The sequence below is a fragment of the Oncorhynchus mykiss genome, chromosome 21 (assembly GCF_057628025.1).
Source record: "Oncorhynchus mykiss isolate SJ-2025 chromosome 21, ASM5762802v1, whole genome shotgun sequence".
Lineage (NCBI taxonomy): Eukaryota > Metazoa > Chordata > Actinopteri > Salmoniformes > Salmonidae > Oncorhynchus > Oncorhynchus mykiss.
Window position 1 is genome coordinate 28552520 of NC_143042.1, and position 23597 is coordinate 28576116.

The 23597-nt window shown below is 42.0% G+C and overlaps 1 protein-coding gene across 3 annotated transcripts in view; it reads right to left on the minus strand.

The window, feature by feature from the left end:
- LOC110500318 (6-phosphofructo-2-kinase/fructose-2,6-bisphosphatase) overlaps positions 1-23597 on the minus strand; it is a 46149-nt gene that overhangs the window by 21664 nt on the left and 888 nt on the right. For 2 of the 3 annotated variants that reach the window (XM_036957705.2, XM_090214346.1), the window contains exons 3-5: positions 12548-12644; positions 12316-12382; positions 10936-11010 (exon numbers count right to left, since the gene is read on the minus strand). In XM_036957705.2, the coding sequence (XP_036813600.1) occupies positions 10936-11010; positions 12316-12382; positions 12548-12644 (239 nt within the window). Of the gene's footprint in view, positions 1-10935; positions 11011-12315; positions 12383-12547; positions 12645-13391; positions 13529-23597 lie in introns of those variants that run through there. The other variant, XM_021577623.3, reaches the window with a different exon arrangement.

Consider the following 23597-nt stretch of genomic DNA (forward strand, 5'->3'; position numbering starts at 1 on the left):
GGAATCCAGATTTCGAAGGGACTTGCTTGCAGTTCCTACCGCTTCCACTGGATGCCACCAGTCTTTAGAAACTGGTTGAGGTTAATCCTTTGTGTAATGAAGAAGTACGGCCATCTTGAACAAGGGTCATTTCATGTGTGCTGTTTGATAGAGGCGCATGACCAGAAAGCATGCTTCAGTTTGTTTTCTTCCTGTATTGAACACAGATCATCCCGTCTTCAATTTGATCGATTATTTACCTTTAAAAATACCAAAAGTTGTATTATAAAAGTAGTTTGAAATGTTTGCATGGTAGGCTTTTTTCCGTACCTTTTAAAAACACAGCGGTTGCATTAAGAACTAGTGTATCTTTAATTATATGTAGAACATGTATCTTTAGTCAAAGTTTATGATGAGTATTTCTGTTATCTGGTGTAGCTTTCTATAATTCCTCCGGATATTTTGGAGGCATTTCTGAACATGGCGTCCATGTAAACCGAGATTTGTGGATATAAATATGCATATTATCGAACAAAACATAAATGTATTGTGTAACATGTCATATGAGTGTCATCTGATGAAGATTTTCAAAAGGTTAGTGATTCATTTTATCTCTAATCCTGCTTTTGTGACTATCTTTGGCTGGAAAAACGTTTTTCCTTTGAATTGGTGGTGGTCTAACATAAATATATGTTGTGTTTTCGCTGTAAAACATTTAAAAAATCGGACATGATGGGTAGATGAACAAGATGTTTATCTTTCATTTGAGGTATTGGACTTGTTAACTTCTTGGATATAGGGGGCGCTATTTTAATTTTTGGATGAAAAACGTTCCCGTTTTAAACAAGATATTTTGTCACGAAAAGATGCTCGACTATGCATATAATTGACAGCTTTGGAAAGAAAACACTCTGACATTTCCAAAACTGCAAAGAAGATATTGTCTGTGTGTGCCACAGAACTGATGTTAGAGGCGAAACCCAGATAAAAATCCAATCAGGAAGTGCCGCATTTTTTGAAACCGCTTCATGCCAATGACTCCTTATATGGCTGTGAATGGGCCACGAATGAGCTTAGGCTTTCTGTCGCTTCCCCAAGGTGTCGACAGCATTGTGACGTATTTGTAGGCATATCATTGGAAGGTTGACCATAAGAGACTACATCTACCAGGTGGTCGCTTGGTGTCCTCCGTTGCAATTATTGCGTAATCTCCAGCTGCAGTATTTTTCCGTTTGCTTCTGATGAGAAACCAACTGCCACGACGGATATGTTATCGAATAGATATGTGAAAAACACCTTGAGGATTGATTCTTAACAACGTTTGCCAGGTTTCTGTCGATATTATGAAGCTAAAAAAGTTTGGCGTTGTAGTGACTGCATTTTCCGGTCTTTTTCTTAGCCAAACGTGATGAACAAAACGGAGCTATTTCGCCAACACAAATAATATTTTTGGAAAAAATGAACATTTGCTATCTAACTGAGAGTCTCGTCATTGAAATCATCCGAAGTTCTTCAAAGGTAAATTATTTTATTTTAATGCTTTTCTTGCTTTTGTGAAAATGTTGCCTGCTGAATGCTAGGACATCAATACTCTTACACAAATGCTTGTGTAGCTTTGGTTGAAAAGCATATTTTGAAAATGTGATATGACAGTGTTGTTAACAAAAGGCTACGCTTGTGTTTGAATATATTTATTTCATTTCATAAACATTGATCAATACGTTGATTATTTAATTCCTGTGCTCTTTGTAACTACCCTGGTAGGTTGACTGACAACCTGATCCAGGTTGCAGGCACTGCTTATAGTTTGTAGTTTTTTTCCTGAGTGGGCAGCACAGTATTTAACATTAGATCGTCTTTAAGCTTTACAGGAATGTGGTTCTGAATATAGACAGCAACACCGCCTCCGTTGGCATTTCTGTCTTTTCGGTAGATGTTATAACCATGTATTGCTACAACTGTCATCAAAGGTATTATCTAGGTGAGTTTCAGAGATAGTCAGAATATGAATATCATCTGTTACAAGCAAGTTATTGACTTCATTGGACCTTGTTTCTTAGGCTAGATATGTTAATATGGGCTATTTTGTAGCACTTTTCTGGGTTATCTGATAGTTTTTAATGCTTTACTGGGAAGCTTATGAGAGGTTGACTTACTCATGTTATTTACATTGGAGCTGAGAGTGCAGGGTGAGCTGCATAAAGTGGTCTTCCTACTATTGCACACCGCCTCAGTGCTGTCATGACTTTGGCCTGGGGGATAGGTTTATGACAGTCATAAATACCTCTTCCCCCCTTTTTCCTCTCTCTACCCTACTGAGGTTACATTTGCAAAACCCTTGGTTAACTTCATATGGCTGCAGGGGCAGTATTGAGTAGCTTGGATGAAAAGATGCCCGTTATAAACGGCCAGCTCTACAGTCTCAGTTGCTAATATATGTATATTATAATTAGTACTGGATAGAAAACACTCTAAAGTTTCCAAAACTGTCAAAATATGGTCTGTGAGTATAACAGAACTGACATTGCAGGCGAAACCCTGAGGAAAATCAAAACAGGAAGTGGCTTCTATTTTGAGAACTCCATGTTCCATAGCCTCCCTTTGCTGGATTTAAAGGGATATGAACCAGATTCCTTTTCCTATCGCTTCCTCAAGGTGTCAACAGTCTTCAGACATAGTTTTAGGCTTTTATTTAGAAAAATGAGCCAGAACGAAAACATCACGTCAAGTGGTCACATGAGTTTGGCTTGCGCAACAGAATTTGGACAGCCATTGTTTTCCCCTCTCCTACTGTGAAAGACATTTGCAGTTGATATATTATCAATTCTATATTTTAAAAACAACCTGAGGATTGATTATAAAAAACGTTTGACGTTTCACAAACGCTTTGATTGCTTTCGCTGTAAAGCATCATTTCAAAATCTGACACGACAGGTGGATTAACAAAAGGCTAAACTGTGTTTTCCTATATTGCATTTGTGATTTCATTAATATAAATATTTATAGTAATATATAGTAATATATTTATTGTATGTAGCGCCATGCTATTCAGCGGTTGTTGATGACACTTATCACGATAGGGGGATTGCAGCCATAACAAGTTAACAGAGATTCTGGGAACATCAGTAGGTGGGGGGGGGTATTGAACTATATTCTGGTAACCTGAACAATTGAACATATGCGCTGGTACTTAATGAATATGATGTCAGTTCGGTTGTCATCTGAGACATTCTCATCAATGATAAGATGACATAAACTCTACAGTGGAAAGTCTACACATCAGAGTTATCGGATTCACATGGAAATGTTTCTCAATTTAAATGTTTGAATATGAAATTATTCATGATGGGCTGAATTGTGATTTTAGCTTCTAAAATGTGAACTCAGAACCCCCTGTTGGTCACATGTTTGTCTTGATTTTTTTTCTAGATTTTTTTCCCCTCTTCCCAGCATAAGGCGCTAGTCGATTCAGGTGCAGCTGGGAACTTTATGGATCGCGGACTCGCCATCAAGCTGGGTGTTCCGCTTGTGCCGATAGATTCTCCCTTTCCCGTGCACTCCCTAGATAGCCGGCCATTAGGGTCAGGGTTGGTCAGGGAGGCCACGGTTCCACTGGACATGGTGACGCAAGGGAATCATAGGGCGCATATAAGTATCTTTATTATCGATTCGCCTGCGTTTCCACTGGTGCTGGGGATTCCCTGGCTGGCTCGGCACAATCCTAAGATTTCGTGGAGACAGGGGGTTCTCCAGGGGTGGTCAGAGGAGTGTTCTGGAAGGTGTCTGGGAGTTTCCATCGGTGCCACGTCAGTGGAAAGTCCAGACCAGGGTTCAACGGTGCGCATCCCCCCCGAATATGCCGATTTGGCAATCGCTTTCAGTAAAAAAGAAAGCGACTAAATTACCACCTCATCGACCGGGAAGGGAATTGTGCGATAGATCTCCAGGTAAACGCTGCGCTTCTCAAGAGTCACGTGTACCCATTGTCTCAGGAGGAGACGTTGGCTATGGAGATATATGTCACGGAGTCTCTGGGACAGGGGTACATTCGGCCCTCAATCTCACCCGTCTTCGAGTTTCTTTTTTGTGAAGAAAAAGGAGGGAGGTTTGCGTCCGTGCATTGATTATAGAGGTCTAAATCCATCACAGTGGGGTTTAGTTACCCACTACCTCTCATCGCTACAGCGGTGGAATCATTTCACGGAGCACAGTTCTTCACAAAACTGGATCTCAGGAGCGCGTATAGTCTGGTGCGTATTCGGGATGGAGACGAGTGGAAAACCGCATTTAGTACCACATCGGGCTACTATGAGTACCTCGTCATGCCGTATGGGTTAAAGAATGCTTCTCAGGGACCTGCATGGGCAGGGCGTGGTTGTTTATATCGATGACATTCTGATCTATTCCGCCACGCATGTGTCTCTGGTACGCAAGGTGCTTGGTAGACTGCTGGAGCATGACCTATACTTCAAGGCTAAGAAGTGTGTGTTCTCCAAACGAGACGTCTCCTTCCTGGGTTATCGCATTTCCACCTCGGGAGTGGTTATGGAGTGTGACCGCATTAAGGCTGTGCGTAATTGGCTGACTCCAACCACGGTAAAGGAGGTGCAGCGGTTTTTGGGTTTTTCCAATTACTACCGGAGGTTTATCCGAGGTTTTGGCCAGGTAGCGGCTCCCGTTACCTCACTGCCGAAGGGGGGGCCGGTGCATTTGCGGTGGTCAGCAGAGGCGGACAGAGCCTTCAGTAGGTTGAAAGCGCAGTTCACGGATGCACCCGTTGGTGCACCCGGACCCCTCTCTAGCCTTAATAGTGGAGGTGGGCGCGTCCGAGGCTGGGGTGGGTGCAGTGCTATCACAGCGCTCGGGTACGCCACCAAAACTCCGCCCCTGCGCTTTATTTTCGAGGAAGCTTAGTCCAGCGGAGCTATGATGTGGGGGACCGGGAGTTGTTAGCGGTAGTCAGGGCTCTGAAGGTGTGGAGAAACTGGCTTGAGGGGGCTAAGCACCCCTTTCTCATCTGGACCGACCACCAAAATCTGGAGTATATTCGGGCAGCTAGGAGACTGAACCCACGTCAGACAAGGTGGGCCATTTCTTCATCCGATTCCGGTTTACTCTGTCATATAGACCGGACTCCCAGAACGTAAAGGCTGACGCACTGTCCCGCCTTTATGACACGGAGGATCGGTCCACCGAGCCTACTCCCATCCTTCCCGCCTCGAGGCTGATGGCACCAGTGGTATGTGAGGTGAACTTGGACATCGAGCGGGCGTTACGGGCTGAGTCCGTGCCTCCTCAGTGGGTGGGTGGAAGTACGTGCTGCTTGGTATCCGGAACCAACTGATTCAGTGGGCTCACACCCTACCGTAGATTTCCTGACCGATCTCCCCCCGTCTCAGGGGAACCCTACGGTTTTGGGTATTGTGGATCGGTTCTCTAAGTCCTGCCGTCTCCTCCCGTTGCCCGGTCTCCCTACAGCCCTACAGACTGAGGAGGCATTATTCACCCACGTCTTCTGGCACTACGGGGTGCCGGAGGACATCGTCTCTGATCGGGGTCCCCAGTTCACGTCCCGGGTATGGAGGGCGATCATGGAGCGTCTGGGGGTCTCGGTCAGCCTGACCTTCGGTTATCACCCCGAGAGTAATGGGCAGGTGGAGAGAGTGAACCAGGAAACCAGGTAGGTTTCTGCGGTCGCATTGTTAGGACCGGCCAGGGGATTGGGCGAGATACATCCCTTGGGCTGAAATGGCCCAGAACTCACTACGCCACTCCTCTACCAACATGTCATCATTTCAGTGCGTGTTGGGGTACCAGCCGGTCCTGGCACCGTGGCATCCGAGTCAGACCGAGGCGGTGGAGGAGTGGGTGCAGCGCTCCAGGAGACCTGGAGGGCCGCCCAGGAATCCCTCCAACAAGCCAGTGGACTGCAGAAGAGGAGTGCTTACCGCCACCGCAGTGAGGCCCCCATGTTTGCACCGGGGGACAGGGTCTGGCTCTCGACCCGAAACCTACCCCTCCACTTGTCCTGTCGGAAACTGGGGTTGCAGTGTGCAGGGCCCTTCAAAGTCCTGAGGAGAATAAGCGAGGTGTGTTATCGATTGCAGCTCCCTTCCTATTATCGTATTAACCCCTTGTTTCATGTGTCTCTCCTCAGGCCGGTGTGAGCTGATCCCTGCAGGATGGTGAGGTGCCGGGGGTCCCTCCTCCCCCTCTGGACATCGAGGGGTCCCCGGCGTACACGATACGGGCCATTCTGTACTCGAGATGCCAGGTGAGGGGCCTGAAGTACCTCGTGGACTGGGAGGGGTACGGTCCGGAGGAGAGGAGCTGGGTATCGGTGGGGGACATTTTAGATCCGTCAATGTTGAGGGATTTCCATCGCCTCCATCCGGATCACCCTGCGCCTCGCCCTCCGGGACGCCCTCGAGGCCAGTGTCGACGCGCTGCGGGAGCCGCGCATCGGGGGGGGGGGGGGGGTACTGTCACGACTCCTACCGAACGTGGCTCCCCTTCCCGTTCGGGTGGCGCTCGTCGTCACCGGCCTACTAGCTGCCACTGATCTTTTCCTCCCCCTCCTTGTCTGTTTATTAGTTACACCTGTTGTTAATTAGGCATATTAGCTAGGCTTTATTAGCCAGCCGCCCGCCTGCTGGGTGTGTGGGTTTGTTTTATGTGTACTCTTTGTACACTCATGTATGTCACGGTTGTTCGTGTACGTGAGCTGTTTTTTGGGACTGTTTAGTTCCCCTGTGTTTTGGGGCATTTGTTTTGAGTGGCGTCTGTTTTCACCTGGTCGGTGTATAAAGAAGTAGCCTACTCTGAACTCTCTGTCTCCTGCGTCTGACTCCTTCCTCCACTACACCCCGGGCATTACAATAACAGTCATGGGAGTTTACCGTCCACCCTCTGCTAAGAAATGTGTGCTAATAGAGCTCACAGACTTAATAGCCTCCTTTTCAGCCTCTGAAGTGTTAATCATTGGGGACTTTAACATTGACTGTGGAAACCATGACTATGAATGTTTAAAAGATTTGTGTGTTAATTTAAATCATACCCAGTTAATTCATTAACCCATGCGTCCAAATCTGAAGGACCCTACAAAATCAGCCTTGATTGAACGTACAGTACCAGTCAAAAGTTTGAACACATCTACTCATTCAAGGGTTTTTCTTTATTTTATTCTATTTTCTACGTTGTAGAATAACTGTGAAGACATCCAAACTACGAAATAACACATATGGAATCATGTAGTAACCAAAGATTTTAGATTTGCACACTCTTGGCATTCTCTCAACCAGCTTCATGAGGTAGTCACCTGGAATGCATTTCAATTAACAGGTGTGCCTTGTTAAAAGTTAATTTGTGGAATTTCTTGCGTTTTAAATGCATTTGAGCCAATCAGTTACGTTGTGACAAGGTAAGGGGGGTAATACAGAAGTCCATATTATGACAAGAACACCTCAAATAAGCAAAGAGAAACGATAGTCCATCGTTACTTTAAAACATGGCCAGTCAGTTTCTTCAAGTGCAGTCGCAAAAACCATCAAGCTCTATGATGAAACTGGCTCTCATGAGGACCGCCACAGGAAAGGAAGACCCAGAGTTACCGCTGCGCAAGAGGATAAGTTAATTTGATTTACCAGCCCACATCTCAACATCAATCAGGCCTTCATGGTAAAATTGCTGCAAAGAAACCACTACTAAAGGACACCAATAATATGAAGAGACTTGCTTGGGCCAAGAAACCTGAGCAATGAACATTAGACCAGAGTTAAAAATAGGTCTAACCCTTGGTGTACACTGGAGCTAACCAAAGTTATATGCAATAGAAATGCTGTTTGGGCCAGAACTGGATTTACAGACTCAAACCCTGATTAGCAATAGTTTAGGAGATTGCGAAATCTGTGTGTGAAACTAGTTAGAAAAGCAAAATCTGATTTATTTTATTACCTATCTGATTATGCAGGGAATTCGGCCAAATTCGGGAAAAGTGTTAAATCTCTGAAGGGTTGTACCTATTCTTCTCTTCCTCATCAAATGAATCTTGTCTTTGGCACCATTACTGATAAAATGTATATAATTAAAGCATTTGATCTCGAATCTATTTCCGCGGGCTCTATATTTGTCTCAGTTTCTAAGCCAACTCACCTTAAGTGTAGTCTGGATATTAACCTTTTATAACTAGAATTTTCATTTTTGGATGAAAAATGTTCCCGTTTTAAACGGGATATTTTGCTTTGGATAGAAAACACTCTGACGTTTCCAAAACTGCAAAGATATTGTCTGTGAGTGCAACAGAACTCATGTTATAGGCGAAACCCAGATAAAAATCCAACCAGGAAGTGCCCCATTTTTTGAAAGCCCTGCATGCCAATGACTCCTTATATGGCTGTGAATGAGCTACGAATGAGCTTACACTTTCTACATATTCCCCAAGGTGTCTAACAGCATTGTGACGTCTTTTTACGCATTTTGTTGAAGAATAGCCGTAAGGGACCACATTTAGCAAGTGGTCACATGACGGCTCCCGCAGAAAATCTTGCGTAAAGTACACAAGTAGCCCTTTTTCCAATCGCTTCTTATGAGAAACCAATTGTCCCGACGGATATTTTATCAAATAGATATATGGAAAACACCTTGAGGATTGATTCTAAACAACGTTTGTCATGTTTCTGTCGATATTATGGAGCTAATTTGGAAAAAAGTTTGTCATTGTAGTGACTGCATTTTCCGGTCGATTTCTCAGCCAAACGTGAAGAACAAACGGAGCTATTTCGCCTACAAAAATAATATTTTTGGAAAAAAGAAACATTTGCTATCTAACTGGGAGTCTCCTGAGTGAAAACATCCGAAGTTATTCAAAGGTAAATTATTTAATTTGATTGCTTTTCTTATTTTCGTGAAAATGTTGCCTGCTGGTAGCAGAGCCAAAGCATTATGCCATGATAAACTTACACAAATGCTTGTCTAGCGTTAGCTGTGAAGCATATTTTGAAAATCTGAGATGACAGTGTGATTAACAAAAGGCTAAGCTGTGTCTCAATATATTTAATTTGTGATTTTCATGAATAGGAAGATTTTCTAGGAAGATTTATGCTAATTAGTTTGAGGCTACGTTACGCTCCCGCATGCGGGTTTGAGAGTCATGGGAAGTTAATGGAGGTAATTTGCTGAAAGACGCTGAAATTTGTTGAACATTTTGTTCTGGTATTTTCTTTCAGGCAATTCCATGTTTGATTTTCTCTCCCCAATTGCGTGGTATCCAATTGGTAGTTACAGTCTTGTCCCATCGCTGCAACTCCCGTAAGGACTCTAGAGAGGTGAAGGTCGAGAGCCGGCCAAGCTGCACTGCTTCTTTACACAATTGCTGCCTCAGTAACTCACATTTTAAATTTGACATTGTCTTCAGGAATTATTCCCAAAGCATGGAAATATGCATATGTGTTGACACTCTTTGACAATTACCGACCAATTTCTAAGCTTCCTTGTCCAGCTAAGATTCTTGAGTCATCGGTAAATGTGCAGATTTGTTATTTTTTGACTGATAAATGTATTTTCATTGTGAACCAATCAGGATTTAGACCAGGGCATAGCACTATTACAGCCACCACATTAGTTGTGAATGACCTTGTCAATGCTTTGTATGCTAAAATTAGTTGTGCTGCTTTGTTTATAGACCTGTCTAAGGCCTTTGATACTGTTGATCATTATATTTTGTTGAAGAAACTGTCATCGATAGGCCTTGGCTCTATCGCATGTTCTTGGCTTCGTGACTATCTTAGAGACAGAACTATTGTGTTGAGTTAAGTCAAATTTAGAGTTAAGTCAGATTTTCTTCAAGTACATAAAGGTGTTCCACAGGGATCAGTATTTCAGTCTTTTTACGATTTACATAAATGCGAATGGTCAAAAATTGTGATCTTCATTTGTATGCGGATGACACTATTACCTATACAATTGCTCAGACTGCTGATTTAGCTGTGTCAAGATTACAGTCTGATTTTGCATCTGTTCAGGAAGCCTTTACGGATGTAAAGCTTGTACTTAATACAGGCAAAACTAAATACATTCTGTTTTCAAAGTCTTGTAAAAGTATCCGTTAGGTTGCATCTTCACTCAAATCAATTCAAATGTTATTGGTCACATACACGTGTTTAGCAGATGTTATTGCAGGTGTAGCGAAATGCTTGTGCTTCTAGCTCTGACAGTGCAGTAATATCTAACAAGTAATATCTAACAGTTTCACAACATATACCCAAAATGCATGTAAATCTAAGTAAGGAATGGATAAAAAATATATATACATGTATGTCAGAGCGGCATTGGACTAAGATACAGTGGCATAGTAGTACAGTATATATACATATGAGATGGGTGATGCAATATTTACAAACAATTAAAGTGACTAAGAATCCGTAGAATAGCACTGTACTCTATACTGTACATATGAAATGGGTGATGCAATGTGTAAACACAATTTAAAAGTGACTAAGATCTGTTTTGCCACCAAGCACTAAGTCATGTTTTGCAGAGGGGTCAAATACTTATTTCCCTCATTAAAATGCAAATCAATTTATAACATTTTTGACATGCGTTTTTCTGGATTTTTTTGTTGTTATTCTGTCTCTCACTGTTCAAATAAACCTACCATTAAAATTATAGACGGATCATTTCTTTGTCAGTGGGCAAATGTACAAAATCAGCAGGGGATCAAGTACTTTTTCCGCTCACTGTATTTGTGTGTGTGCTGATGTGACTGTTGTTCCCAGGGCATGTTTGTGAAAGAGACCTAGGTCTCAATGTGTCGCCCTGGTTAAACAAAAGTTAAATATATATATATATATATATATATATATTTTAATTCACAGCTACACAAACACAGCTACTCACATAGCCTACAGAAAGCGACGCACACACAGCTAAATACACACACAGCTACACACTCCATCTGACCTTGTATCCGTTCTCCTTGGCGAAGCTGAGAATGACTTCTCTACGTTCTATAGTGGTGTTGGTGGCATCAAACACCTGAGGGCATGTACATCATACTGCTTCATACTAGTTCATCTAAATTCAAACTGGTTCAAATAGATCACAGGTGTTAAACTCGTTCCTTTAAGCCCTCCATGGAATGAGTTTGGCACCCCTGATATACACCATACTGGTTCATAGAGTATAATGTAGGTTCATATACATCATAGTGCTTAATATATATCAGTGATGGGCAACTGGCATTTGTAGGCCTGCTGATAATCCCCCCGATCACAATTATTTTTTACCCAGTCGAGGTCTCAACTTACTGTTGAGCATTAGAATAGGTGCAATTTCCAAATTTGTTTGTGCATCAGCATTTTTTCTCAATGACTGACTCAATGAGTCACTCAATTAGTAAGCTATTTTTTTTTAGATTGGTAAGTTAGTCTAGCCAGCTATCTTGAAGTAATCATGGTCGAATTACTGAATGTAAAATAAAAAACGGAAAACATTTCTCTCCAGCCTAGGGCAAAATGTGTAGAATCACAGGAAATTTGCTTTAAAACTGCTAATTTTTCTCTTTGCCCAATGTAAAAATAAGTAGAATTGCATGAAATGTTATATAAAATTGCTAAATCTTATCTCCGCTGTCAAGAGGGGGGCCGCTAAAATGTTTTGCTTGCATTGCAAGGTGGGGTGGGACCCCCAACAAAATTTCACTTAGGATCCACACAAGCAATGTACACACTGCATGTGTGGGTATGGATGTCGGTACGCAGACCACAGCGACCCCTTATGATGAGTTCACAGTTTTTGTGACCCCCACCCCCATCAAAGTTGCCCATCCCTGATATAGGTTAATATTGCTTTATACTAGTTCATACAGTATGTATTCGTATAGGTTCATATACATTGGAGTTTGGAATGATTGAAACCCTTGTTAAAGATGAGCAAAAATTACTGTATAAAATCGAATAATGTTGGTCTCCCCTAAGATCTCCCCTAATGTGTTCTCCATTCTCATAAAACATTTTAGAAAAAGGCTCAGTGCCATTATCCTCAAAAGGTCAGTTATTAAAAGGTATTGAACACAGGGGTTCCAATCATTTTGACCCCTACCTTTTTGTAAAAATATACATTACTTGTTAAACCATATCTCTGTCTCTGAGGAATTGTATTAGCATAAAACAATATAGTTTCCCCATTTTGTTGTGCATACAATATAGCTCAGTATTTTAATAATATATTTTATACAGTAATTTTTGTTTGTGCTTATCAAGGATGTCAATAATTTTTGACCACATTGTAGGTTCATGAAGATCCCATATTGCTTCATAGGATTCCATGGTGGTTACTCACTGCCACCTGTCCTTGTTCCTGCATGAAGTAGGCACACACATCCTTCAGAGCCGCAATGGCACAGGCCCTACACACCCGCACGCACGAGCACAGACACAAACACACAGTGAGCCTGCATCATACTCTTAGGACAGACTAATTCATATTCAAACAGGCTGTCTGGTCGGTTCATACTCATAACAGGCTCTCATTGGTTTATACTCTAATAACAGGCTTTGTGATTGGTTCATACTTGCGTATCTTCATGGCCTCTTGGTTGTCAGGTCTAAAGAACTCATAGCTCTTATAGGACTGGGTCGCATCCCGCCGGTATTGACCTACATTAAAGACTGGAGAGGACAGGACCACACACACACACACACACACACACACACACACACACACACACACACACACACACATATTTTATGTTGTGTTTTTTTTAACCATTATTTTAATCAGGTAGGTTGACTGAGAACACATTCTCATTTTCAGCAATGACTTGGAGAATACTTACAGGGGAGAAGTGGGGGGATGAATGAGCCAATTGGAAGCTGGGGATGATTAGGTGGTTATGATGGTATAAGGCTAGATTGGGAATTTAGCCAGGACACCAGGGTTAACACCCTATGATATGTGCCATGGGATCTTTAGTGATCAGAGTCAAGACACCCGTTTAACATCCCATCTGAAAGACTGCACCCTACACACGGTAATGTCCCCACTCACTGCCCTGGGGCATTGGAATATTTTTGGGGGACCAGAGGAAAGAGAAGCTCCTACTGGCCCTCCAAACAACTTCCATCCAGGGACTGACCAACCCTGCTTAGCGACAGAGGCAAGTGGGATGCAGGGTGGTGTTCTGCTGGTATGCTGCTGTGGTGGTTTGTTGTGATGTGTTGTGGTAACTTTAGATGGAACTCCTATACAGTTTAGGTATTTAGTTAACGTGTTGTGTTGTCCTGTGTTGTGGTGTTTTGTCTTGTGGTGTGTGGTCTTGTGTTGTGTTGTGTTGTCTTGTCTGGTGTTGGGTTGTAATTGTGTTGTGTGGTATTGTGTTGTTTTGTCTTGTGTGATATTTTGATGTGTTATCGTACCTTCAGTTGGAACTCTTATCCATTTGAGATATCTGGTCAACATCTTGTGTTGTGCTTCTGCTGTGTTGGGTTGTTTTGTGTTGTGTTGTCCTGTGCTGTGTTGTGTGGTCTTTTCAAATCAAATCGTATTTGCCACATGCTCCGAATACAATAGGTGTGGACCTTAAAGGGAAATGGTTACTTACAAGTCCTTAACCAACAATGCAGTTTGAAGAAAAATAAATGTTTAAGTAAAAAATAGATAAGTAAAAAATAGAGTGCAGCAGTTAAAAATTAAAGAGCAGCAGTTAAGTAACAGTAGCGAGGCTATATACAGGGGGTACCGGTACAGAGTCAATGTGCCTGGGCACAGGTTAGTCGAGGTAATTGAGGTAATATGTACATGTAGGTGGAGTTAAAGTGTCTATGCATAGATGATGAACAGAGAGTAGTAGCAGCGTCAAAGAGGGGGGGCAATGCAAATAGTCTGAGTAGCCATTTGATTAGCTGTTCAGGAGTCTTATGGCTTGGGGGTAGAAGCTGTTAAGAAGCCTTTTGGACCTAAACTTGGCACTTCTGTTGTGTTGTCTTGTGTTGAATTGTGTTGTGTGGTATTTTGTTCTTGTGTGGTATTGTGTTGTCTTGTTTTGTCTTGTGTTGTGTAGTGTTGTTTTGTCTTGTATTGTGTTGTTGTACCTTCAGTTGGAACTCCTATATAGTTGAGGTATCTGGTTAAATGTTTGTGTTGTCTTCTGTTTTGTTGTGTTGTCTTGTATTATATTGTGTTGTGGTGTGTTGTCTAGTCTTGTGGTGTGTTGCCTTGTGGTGTGTTGTGGTACCTTTAGTTGGAACTCCTATCCAATTGAGGTATTTGGTTAACGTGTTGTGTGACATTGTATTGTGTTGTGTAGTATTGGGGTGTGTGGTGTTGCGGTACCATTAGTTGGAATTTATTTTCAGTGGAGGTAGCTGTTTTTATTTAATTGGTTGCTATAGAGTCCCAGTCAAATGTTTGGACACACCTAATCATTCAAGGGTTTTTCTAAACATATGGAATCATGTAGTAATCAAAAAAGTGTTAAACAAATAAAAATATATTTTATATTTGAATTCTTCAAAGTAGCTACCCTTTGCCTTGATGACAGCTTTGCACACTCTTACCACTCTCTCAACCAGCTTCATGAGGAATGCTTCTCCTATAGTCTTGAAGGAGTTCCCACATGCGCTGAGCACTTGTTGGCTGCTTTTCCTTCACGCTGCGGTTCAACTCATCCCAAACCATTGTACTGTTGAAAAACAAATGATAGTCCCACTAAGTGCAAACCAGATGGGATGGCATATCACTGAAGAATGCTGTGGTAGACAAGCAGGCTAAGTGTGCCTTGAATTCAGTGTCACCAGAAAAGCACCCCCACACCATCACACCTCCTCCTCCATGCTTCAAGGTGGGAACCACACATGCGGAGATCATCCATTCACCTACTCTGCGTCTCACAAAGACTCACAAATACACATTCCTTTCCTGTGGCAGACCTCATGAGATCCAGTTTCATCATAGCGCTTGATGGTTTTTGCAACTACACTTGAAGAAACTTTTAAAGTTCTTGTAATTTTTTGGATTAACTGACCTTCGTGTCTTGATGGACTGTTGTTCCTCTTTGTTTATATGAGCTGTTCTTGCCATAATATGGACTTGGTCTTTTTCCAAATAAGCTTGAAGCTGGTTGAGAGAATGCCAAGAGTGTGTAAAGTTGTCATCAAGGCAAAGGGTGGCTAATTTGTTTTGTTTAACACTTTTTTTGGTTACTACATGATTCCGTATGTGTTATTTCATCAATTTGAGGTCTTCACTATTATTCTAAAATGTAAAAATAAAGAAAAACCCTTGAATGACCGGCAGGCCACCCGTCCTCTCGGATCCCTGTTCTGCCCGAGAACAAAAGCATGTCCAATGCTCTCACCTCTATTTTCTTTATATATAGCTATTAAAAACGATATGTATTAAAAAATATTGTGTATCTTCATTTCCATTATTAACAATTAATATAATTCATAATAATGTTGACAGTTCATGCGAAGTATTGTTATCTATAACCAGGAGATTGTCATTGCATTACATTTTTTAAATTATTTTAGAAAACAATTATTGTGATTCATCCTGTATTGTTCCTAACATCCTTACCCCCTAGCAACAGATGTGGGAGACACCCACCCACACCACACACACACACACACACACACACACACACACACACAAACACACACATACACACACACACACACCATGGTTCCACCTGTGACCGGAGGGCAGCAGAGACCGTCTTAGAGGCATTAACGACACTCAGGCGTGTTCAATTTACTCATTATTATTATATCCCTGTTAAGAGGTGTGTTTTCTGTTGTCCATTGCATAAGCTTGAATTGTTTACAGTGTGCTTTCGTTTCCAGAGTGAGTTTGAGACTTTGTTGTTTTTTCAAGTGTACTCTGGTCCTACGGCTACCGTTTTTCAGTAAAGTATTATGTTTATCCTTAACTTCTTTGGGATAGGGGGCGGTATTTTGACATCCGGATGAAAAGCGTGCCCAAAGTAAACGCCTGCTACTCAGGCCCAGAAGCTAGGATATGCATATATTTGGTAGATTTGAATAGAAAACACTGTTAAAATCTGTTAAACTGTTAAAATCATGTCTGTGTATAACAGAACCAAAATGGCAGGCGAAACCCAGAGGACAAACCATAAAAATAAAAATAAATCAGCATACCACTGATTTCAATGTATGGCTATATTATAATAGGGCGAAATGGTCCCCGATTGCAGTTCCTAGGGCTTCCACCAGATGTCATCCGTCTTTAGAAAGAGTTTCAGGCTGGTTGTTGGAAAAATGAGGGAGAAGTTGTAGTTTGCGGCTCCCATTTTGGCTGTAGTGTTTCCAAGTGCATGGCCGAGAGAGTGCAGTCTTTTTATCTCCGGTATAAAGACAATAATGATTCTCCATCTAAAATTGTATTGTTTATTTCGATTGACTTGTTTGGATAAATGTATTGGTAACGTTTGGGATTCATTTTGTATGCGTTTTGAAGGAGGGAAACTGAGTGGATTATTAACTGAGGCGCGCCAGCTAAACTGAGTTTTTATTGATATAAAGAAGGAATTTATCAAACAAAAAGACCCTTTATAATGTAACTGGGACATTTTGGAGTGCCAACAGAAGAAGATCTTCAAAGGTAAGGCATATATTATAGCGCTATTTCTGACTTTCGTGTTGCAACTCCCTGGTTGAAAATGATTTGTTATGCATTTGTGTGCTGGACGCTGTCCTCAAATAATCGCATGGTTTGCTTTCACCGTAATGCCTTTTTGAAATCTGACACCTGGCTGGATTAACTTCTCTAGGGTAGGGGGCAGTATTTTGACATCCGGATGAAAAGCGTGCCCAAAGTAAACTGCCTGTTATTCGGGCCCAGAGGCTAAGATATGCCTATAATTGGTAGATTTGGATAGACACCACTCTAAAGTTTCCAAAACTGTTAAAATAATGTCTGAGTATAACAGAACTGATATGGCAGAAAACCTGAGAGAAATCAATCCAGGAAGTGGGATTTTTGTTATGTTTGTAATTTTCCATAGACTGCCAATACAGATTCCAATGAATTAGGACTCAAATTGCACTTCCTATGGCTTCCACTAGATGTCAACAGTCTTTAGAAATTGTTTCAGGTTGTACTCTGAAAAATGAGGGAGTAAGACCAATCTGAATGAGTGGACACTGCAGTGACCGAGAGCACACATTTCTTGTTTTCCTTTTATATTGACAAAGCTTTGTCCGGTTGAAATGTTATTGATTATTATGACTAAAAACAACCTGAGGGTTGATTATAAATATCATTTGAAATGTTTCTACGAACTTTACTGATACTTTTCAGATTTTTTTGTCTGTCTGTTGTGACTGCGTTTGAGCCTGTGGATTACGAAAGAAAACGCGTAAACAAAACGGAGGTTTTTGGATATAAAGAGGGATTTTATCAAACATTTATTGAGTAAATGGGAGTCTTGCGAGTGCAACCATATCAAGATCATCAAAGGTTAGTGATTCATTTTATCTCTATTTCTGACTTTTGTGACAACTACTACTTGGCTGGTAACTATTGGTAATGATTTGTCCGCTGGGTGCTGTCCTCAAATAATCACATGTTTTGCTTTCGCCGTAAAGCCTTTTTGAAATCTGACACAGCGGCTGAAGTTAATCTTGAACTTCTTGGTGACAGGGGGCAGTATTTTCACGTCCGTATGATATGCATGCCCAAATTCAACTGTCTGCTACTCTTCCCCAGAAGATAAGATATGCATATTATTAGTAGATTTGGATAGAAAATACTTTGAAGTTTCTAAAACTGTTTGAATCATGTCTGTGTATAACATAACCTATTTAGCAGGCGAAACCCAGAGGACAAACCATTCAAATAAAAAAAATTGAGGTCACTCTCTTATCAATGAGATTTCATTGGGAATCTAGATTTCTAAGGGACCTTCTTGCAGTTTCTATCGCTTCCAATGGATGTCAACAGTCTTTAGAAATTGGTTGAGGTTTTTCCTTTGTGTAATGAAGAAGTACGGCCCTCTTTAACGAGGGTCACTTGAAGTGTACTGTTAGATAGAGGCGTGTGACCAGAAAGCTACAGTTCGTTTTACTCCTGTATTGAACACAGATCATCCCGTCTTCAATTTGATCAATTATTTTTGTCAAAAAATACCTAAAGTTGTATTCCAAAAGTAGTTTGAAATGTTTTGGCAAAGTTGGAACCGGTGATTTTCTGGATCAAACGCGCCAAATAAATGGACATTTTGGATATGTATCGACAGAATTAATCAAACAAAAGGACCATTTGTGATGTTTATGGGACATATTGGAGTGCCAACAAAAGAAGATCATCAAAGGTAAGGCATGAATTATATTTTTATTTCTGCGTTTGTGTTGCACCTGCAGTGTTGAAATATGCTTTTCTCTCCTGGTTTACGGAGATGCTATCCTCAGATAATAGCATCGTTTGCTTATGCCGAAAAGCCTTTTTGAAATCTGACATGTTAGCCAACAGGTGTAGCTTTAATTTGCTGTCTTGCATGTGTGATTTAATGAAAGTTTGATTCTTATAGTAATTTATTTGAATTTCCCCATAGGAATACATTGCCTGCTCCCCTAAGTTCAGCCTGAAGCCTATGTGGGTTATGAATGTCTTATGAAACTGTCTTCGATGACAATCCATCAGGCCACTATGAGGTCTACCTGTGTTGATTCTATGCTTCCTGGAGCAACTGGAAGTGGTGAAAATCACCCTAAAAGTTTTTTTCCATAACAAACCAGCAGTTTGTCATAAATAGTGCATTTAACCCTGTTTAAATAAATCAGTTCTTAACGTAAACACTTAAAACTCAGGATTCTGTAAAGGCAAGATATGTCTTTACTTATAGCTTATCCTGTGCCAACCGGAAGTGCCTTAAATGGTGTCATAGGGGCTGTTTCGAAGGGTTAAGTCAGATCTTATCATAACTTCAAATGTGTGATTAAGCAACCCCCATGAACTGTAAATCAGTCATGTCTCCCATAAAATCTCCAAGAAAAACTCACACACACACAGCTAGGACAGAGGGACACAGTGTGGTGCGTAGAGACAGAGAGTGCCTGCAATAGTTAACTAGGTTCGAACTAAAAAATAATCGTCAGACCTAGAGTTCTGAAACGTTAGAAACCTGTTCTTGACCTCAGGTTGATAGTGCGTGGTGAGTTGCGTGGCTCTAGAAGGTTCTCGTACCGAGAAACAGCCTCGCACATTTGCAACATCTTCAATTCATTTTGACCATTACGAAAATTATGACATTTTGAAATGTCCCAGAGTCGCAAGACTAAGTGCACTGAAACCGGCTCGGCCCATAGAGACGGACCCTAACGTTTCTGTCCGATAGCTCATTCAAGGACCCCGTAGCATGGAATGGAAAAAAGTGGATTTTCAGCACCATTATGGTCTTGCTCGGGCACCAAATGACCTATCAAGCCGAAACTCGGGATTCGGGGTCGCCTCACATTGGCCTACACATAATGTCAGAACTGGACCCGCAGCTAGAACGTAATTATGTGTTTCACGTTTTTATTATGTAACGTCGCTGTGAATTATGGGCCTGCTCTGAAATATGTGATAGTTGGCTTCTAAACGAGTTGGAAAAAGTGGGTGTGGTGTCAGTTTGTATCAGTTTGGTGTCAGAATGACATCTAATTGACTGATGGACGGTGACTTGCTGGCTGGCTTTTGTCCATTTGCAATATGTTTAAACAGTGAGGTACCATCACCAAAATGACATTCTGAAATCAACACCAACGAGCGATGGAGAGGAACCAGAAACACTGCCCGGCCATCCCGAGTTCATCGTACCACTCAATTTCGCATTTCTGCAGTATTTTTGAGCATGACAAATTCGTGATGGTAAATGCCAATCGAAACATATTGCAAATGCACAGCCGTGCACCTGGTGATTGGAACGGGTTACCAGGGGCACATTTTTTTAATGCCATTACGGGGTAGCAAGGGGTCCACGGTTGGGTAGGGAGCACCCCCCCACCCGTGCCCATCCAATAGGGGGCACCCCTAATCATTTTGGACATTTTCAAAAAATCGTTAAAAAACAACAGTCCCACTTCTCCCTCATCATACATGACAAATATACCATCTAGGTTGATTCATGGCTTAACATAGTGCTATATACCATTTTGGCAGTATAAATGCCTTTTGGACATGGTTCACTGACTTTTGGGTTTGTAAACCGACTTCCATTGATCGTACATGGCAAATGGACATAACATCCTGTGATTTACCATCACCAAATGGACAGGCTGAAATCAACACTCAAAGTGTTGGCAAATGGCATCACCGTAGTCTCTAGGTTGTGCCAAGTTCAACAAGGTGCCCCACTTGAACGTAGCTCACTCGGTCTGACCGCAGCAACCGTGCAAAAAGTAGGCCTGGAATGACGCCTGACTATTATTATTTAGACATGCTTTTGACATATTAGGGCCTCTGGGTCACACAGATACACGCCATTTTTGAATGGGATCATCGGGAGGAGGTTGGGGTAGATAAGCCACAGAGTTATTCTAGCTGCGCTCGCCGGTTCATATAGTTGGACACATGCATGTGTCAAAATATATGAGGATAACAAGGATAACATGGGTTTACAGGTTATGCTCTAACTCTGCTTCTGTGCAGGCAATTTTCAAAATGTATTTTCCACGTGTTCAGGGTCACATGTACCTCTACAGATCAACATGAAAAGATTGAATGGTCCCCTTCATATCCTAAAGAGGAAATATGAACTTTACCATCAAATAAGGATGAAATCAACAAATGGGCAGGCTAAAATCATCACTGAAAGGGAAACAAATGACATCACCATAGGCCCTAGGCCGTGCCGAGTTCAACGAGGTGCCCCACTTGACCATAGCTCATGGTCAGACCTAAATTTGAGGTGCTTTTGGGTGACAGAGGTAGAACCGTTGAGGTTAGACACACAATTCAACCTTAGGAACATTCCTAAGACTACCCCTGACCATGTGGAATTAACCCATAACAGTGAAAACAAGGAGTATTTATTCTAACAGTTGACATTGACATCTCTCCCAATAGGAATACATTGCCTGCTGCCCTAACTTCAACCTGATGACTATGTGGGTTAAGGTTGCCATATCAATCTGTCTTCAATTACAATCCATCAAGCCACTAAGGATTACATGTGTTGATTTGAAACTTCCTGGAGTAAACGGCAGTTGTTAAATTTACCCAATCAAAATATATTTAACAACAGTTAGTGAAAACACTGCATTCAACTCTCTGTAAATCAGTAAAGACTTGAAACTCAGGATTCTGTACAAGGGTGTCCCAAGGAGGATATGTATTTACTCTTAACTTCGGGTCTTAGGGGCAGTGTCTATTTCCAAAAAGTTTAAACAGTTTAAACAGGGATTTACCATCACCAAATGGACAGGCTGAAATCAACACCAACACCATGGTAAATGCCCATAGTAAAGTATTGCTAATGGACAGTGTACATTTCCAAAACATTTAATTAGGAAATTAGGTGATGACCTAATGGGCAGGCTGAAATCAACACAAACGAGCTATGGAGAGGAACCACTATCACTGCTAGGCCATCCCGAGTTCAACGAGCAATTGGGCATTTCAGAAATATATTAGAGCATGTCTAATTTGTGACGGTAAATTCCCATTGTAATGTATTGCTAATGGACAGTGTCCAATACACATAATACATTACCAGTCTTAACATGTTATACTGCAGGTGGAGTGTCCATTGCCAATATATTGGACAGTATCCGTTACACATATGCTATATTGTCAGTGTGAACATGCTCTTCTGCAAGTCGACAGTATCTATTGACAACGTACGTATATCGATAAGGACTTCCTATTATGAAATGGACATGCGGAATCAGCACCAACAAGAAATTCTGACTTCCTATGACTTCCTGTGAACAAACATAACAAATAAACCTTCTAGGTTAAGTCAGGGTTTAACATAGTGATATATACATAATTTGGTGAGTAAATAGGCCTTCTCGACATTATAAATGCCATTTGCACATGGTTCACTGACTTTTGCGTTCGGAAGCCGACTTCCTATGGTCATACATGGCAAATGGACATAACATTCTGATTAAGTACTTTCAATATTTATATTTCCTTTGCAATTTGGATATTGTTCTGTTACTATGGTGTTTGGAACCTTACTTCCTATGATAGGTAAATGGACAAAACATAGGCCTTATGGACAAACTCGCATAAAATAAAACAAATCTATGTCCGTACGGTTTCTACATATGCATAATTGATCCATAGCGCATTTTTTTACGAGGTTTTTACATTTTTTTAAATATTGAAGATTTTACCCTTGAGACCTAACTTTCAGACCATTTCACATATGACATCCTACTGTGGAGCGCGCTCGCCACCTTTTGGATTTTTGGTTTATAACACGTGGCATTTGACATGTTCCACTTGCAATATGTTTGACCAACTGCCACCCAATTGAGTGGTATTTGCAATTGTGTATACGGTTGGCTCAATGCCAATAAGATGCCGTTCATTTTTGTCGCACAGTATTGGAAAACCTTCTGCTCCCTGTTGGGGGCATAGGTGATTCTCTCCTCGGGATTCCACCCACAGTAGAATGGGTAAACGGAGCGGGCCAACCAGGAGCTGGAAAAGTTCCTCCGCTGTTTCGTCTCCAGCCAGGCCAGCAACTGGAGAAAGTTCCTCGTCTGGGTGGAGTATGCTCACAACACACTGCGGAACTCATCCACTGGACTGTCACCATTCAAATGAGAGTTTGGGTTTGGACCCCCCCCGTTTCCATAACAAGAGGCTGAAACTGGGGTGCCATCAGCCAAGGCGTTCATTTGACGAGGTCGCAACACCTGGATCAGTGCGCAATCCTCCTTGCTCCGCTCCTCTGCCCGACACCAACACCAGGAAAACCAGCACCGAAGGCCTCTTCGGCTCCTCCGACCGGGTCAATGGGTGTGGCTGTCCACCCATGATATTCCCTTAAAGGTGGACTTGCAGAAGCTCGCACCACGCTACATAGGATCATTCAAGATCCTGAGTCACATCAACCCGGTCCACTATTGTCTCAAGCTTCCCAGGTCTATGAGGGTCTGTCCATCCTTCCATGTCTCCCGTCTCAAGTTAGTATTGACCAGCCTACACTGTCCATCGTCTGTTGGATGCACGTTGGGTCTGAGGTACCCTGCGATGAATGTGGACTGTGAGGGCAAGGCACAGAGGAGCGGGCGTGGGAGGCTGCCCAGAATCTCCTGGATCCAGGACTCTTTTGGGACTTCAACCAACTGCTTGGTGGTCGCCCTGGCTCCGCGGCTGGGTCCGCTCCTAGAAGGGGTACTGTCATGGTTCCACCTGTGACCAGAGGGCGGCAGAGGCCGTCCTAGAGACATTAACGGCACTCAGGTGTGTCCAATTTACTCAAGATTTTTTGGTTAAAAGAAGTGTGTTTTCTGTTGTCCTTTGCAGAAGCTTGAATAGTTTACCTTGTGCGTTTGTTTCCTGCGTGAGTTTGAGACTTAGTGATTTATTGTGTGACGTATTGTCTTATGGTACATTTAGTTGGAACGCCTATCCAGTTGTGGTATCTGGTTAACATGTTGTGT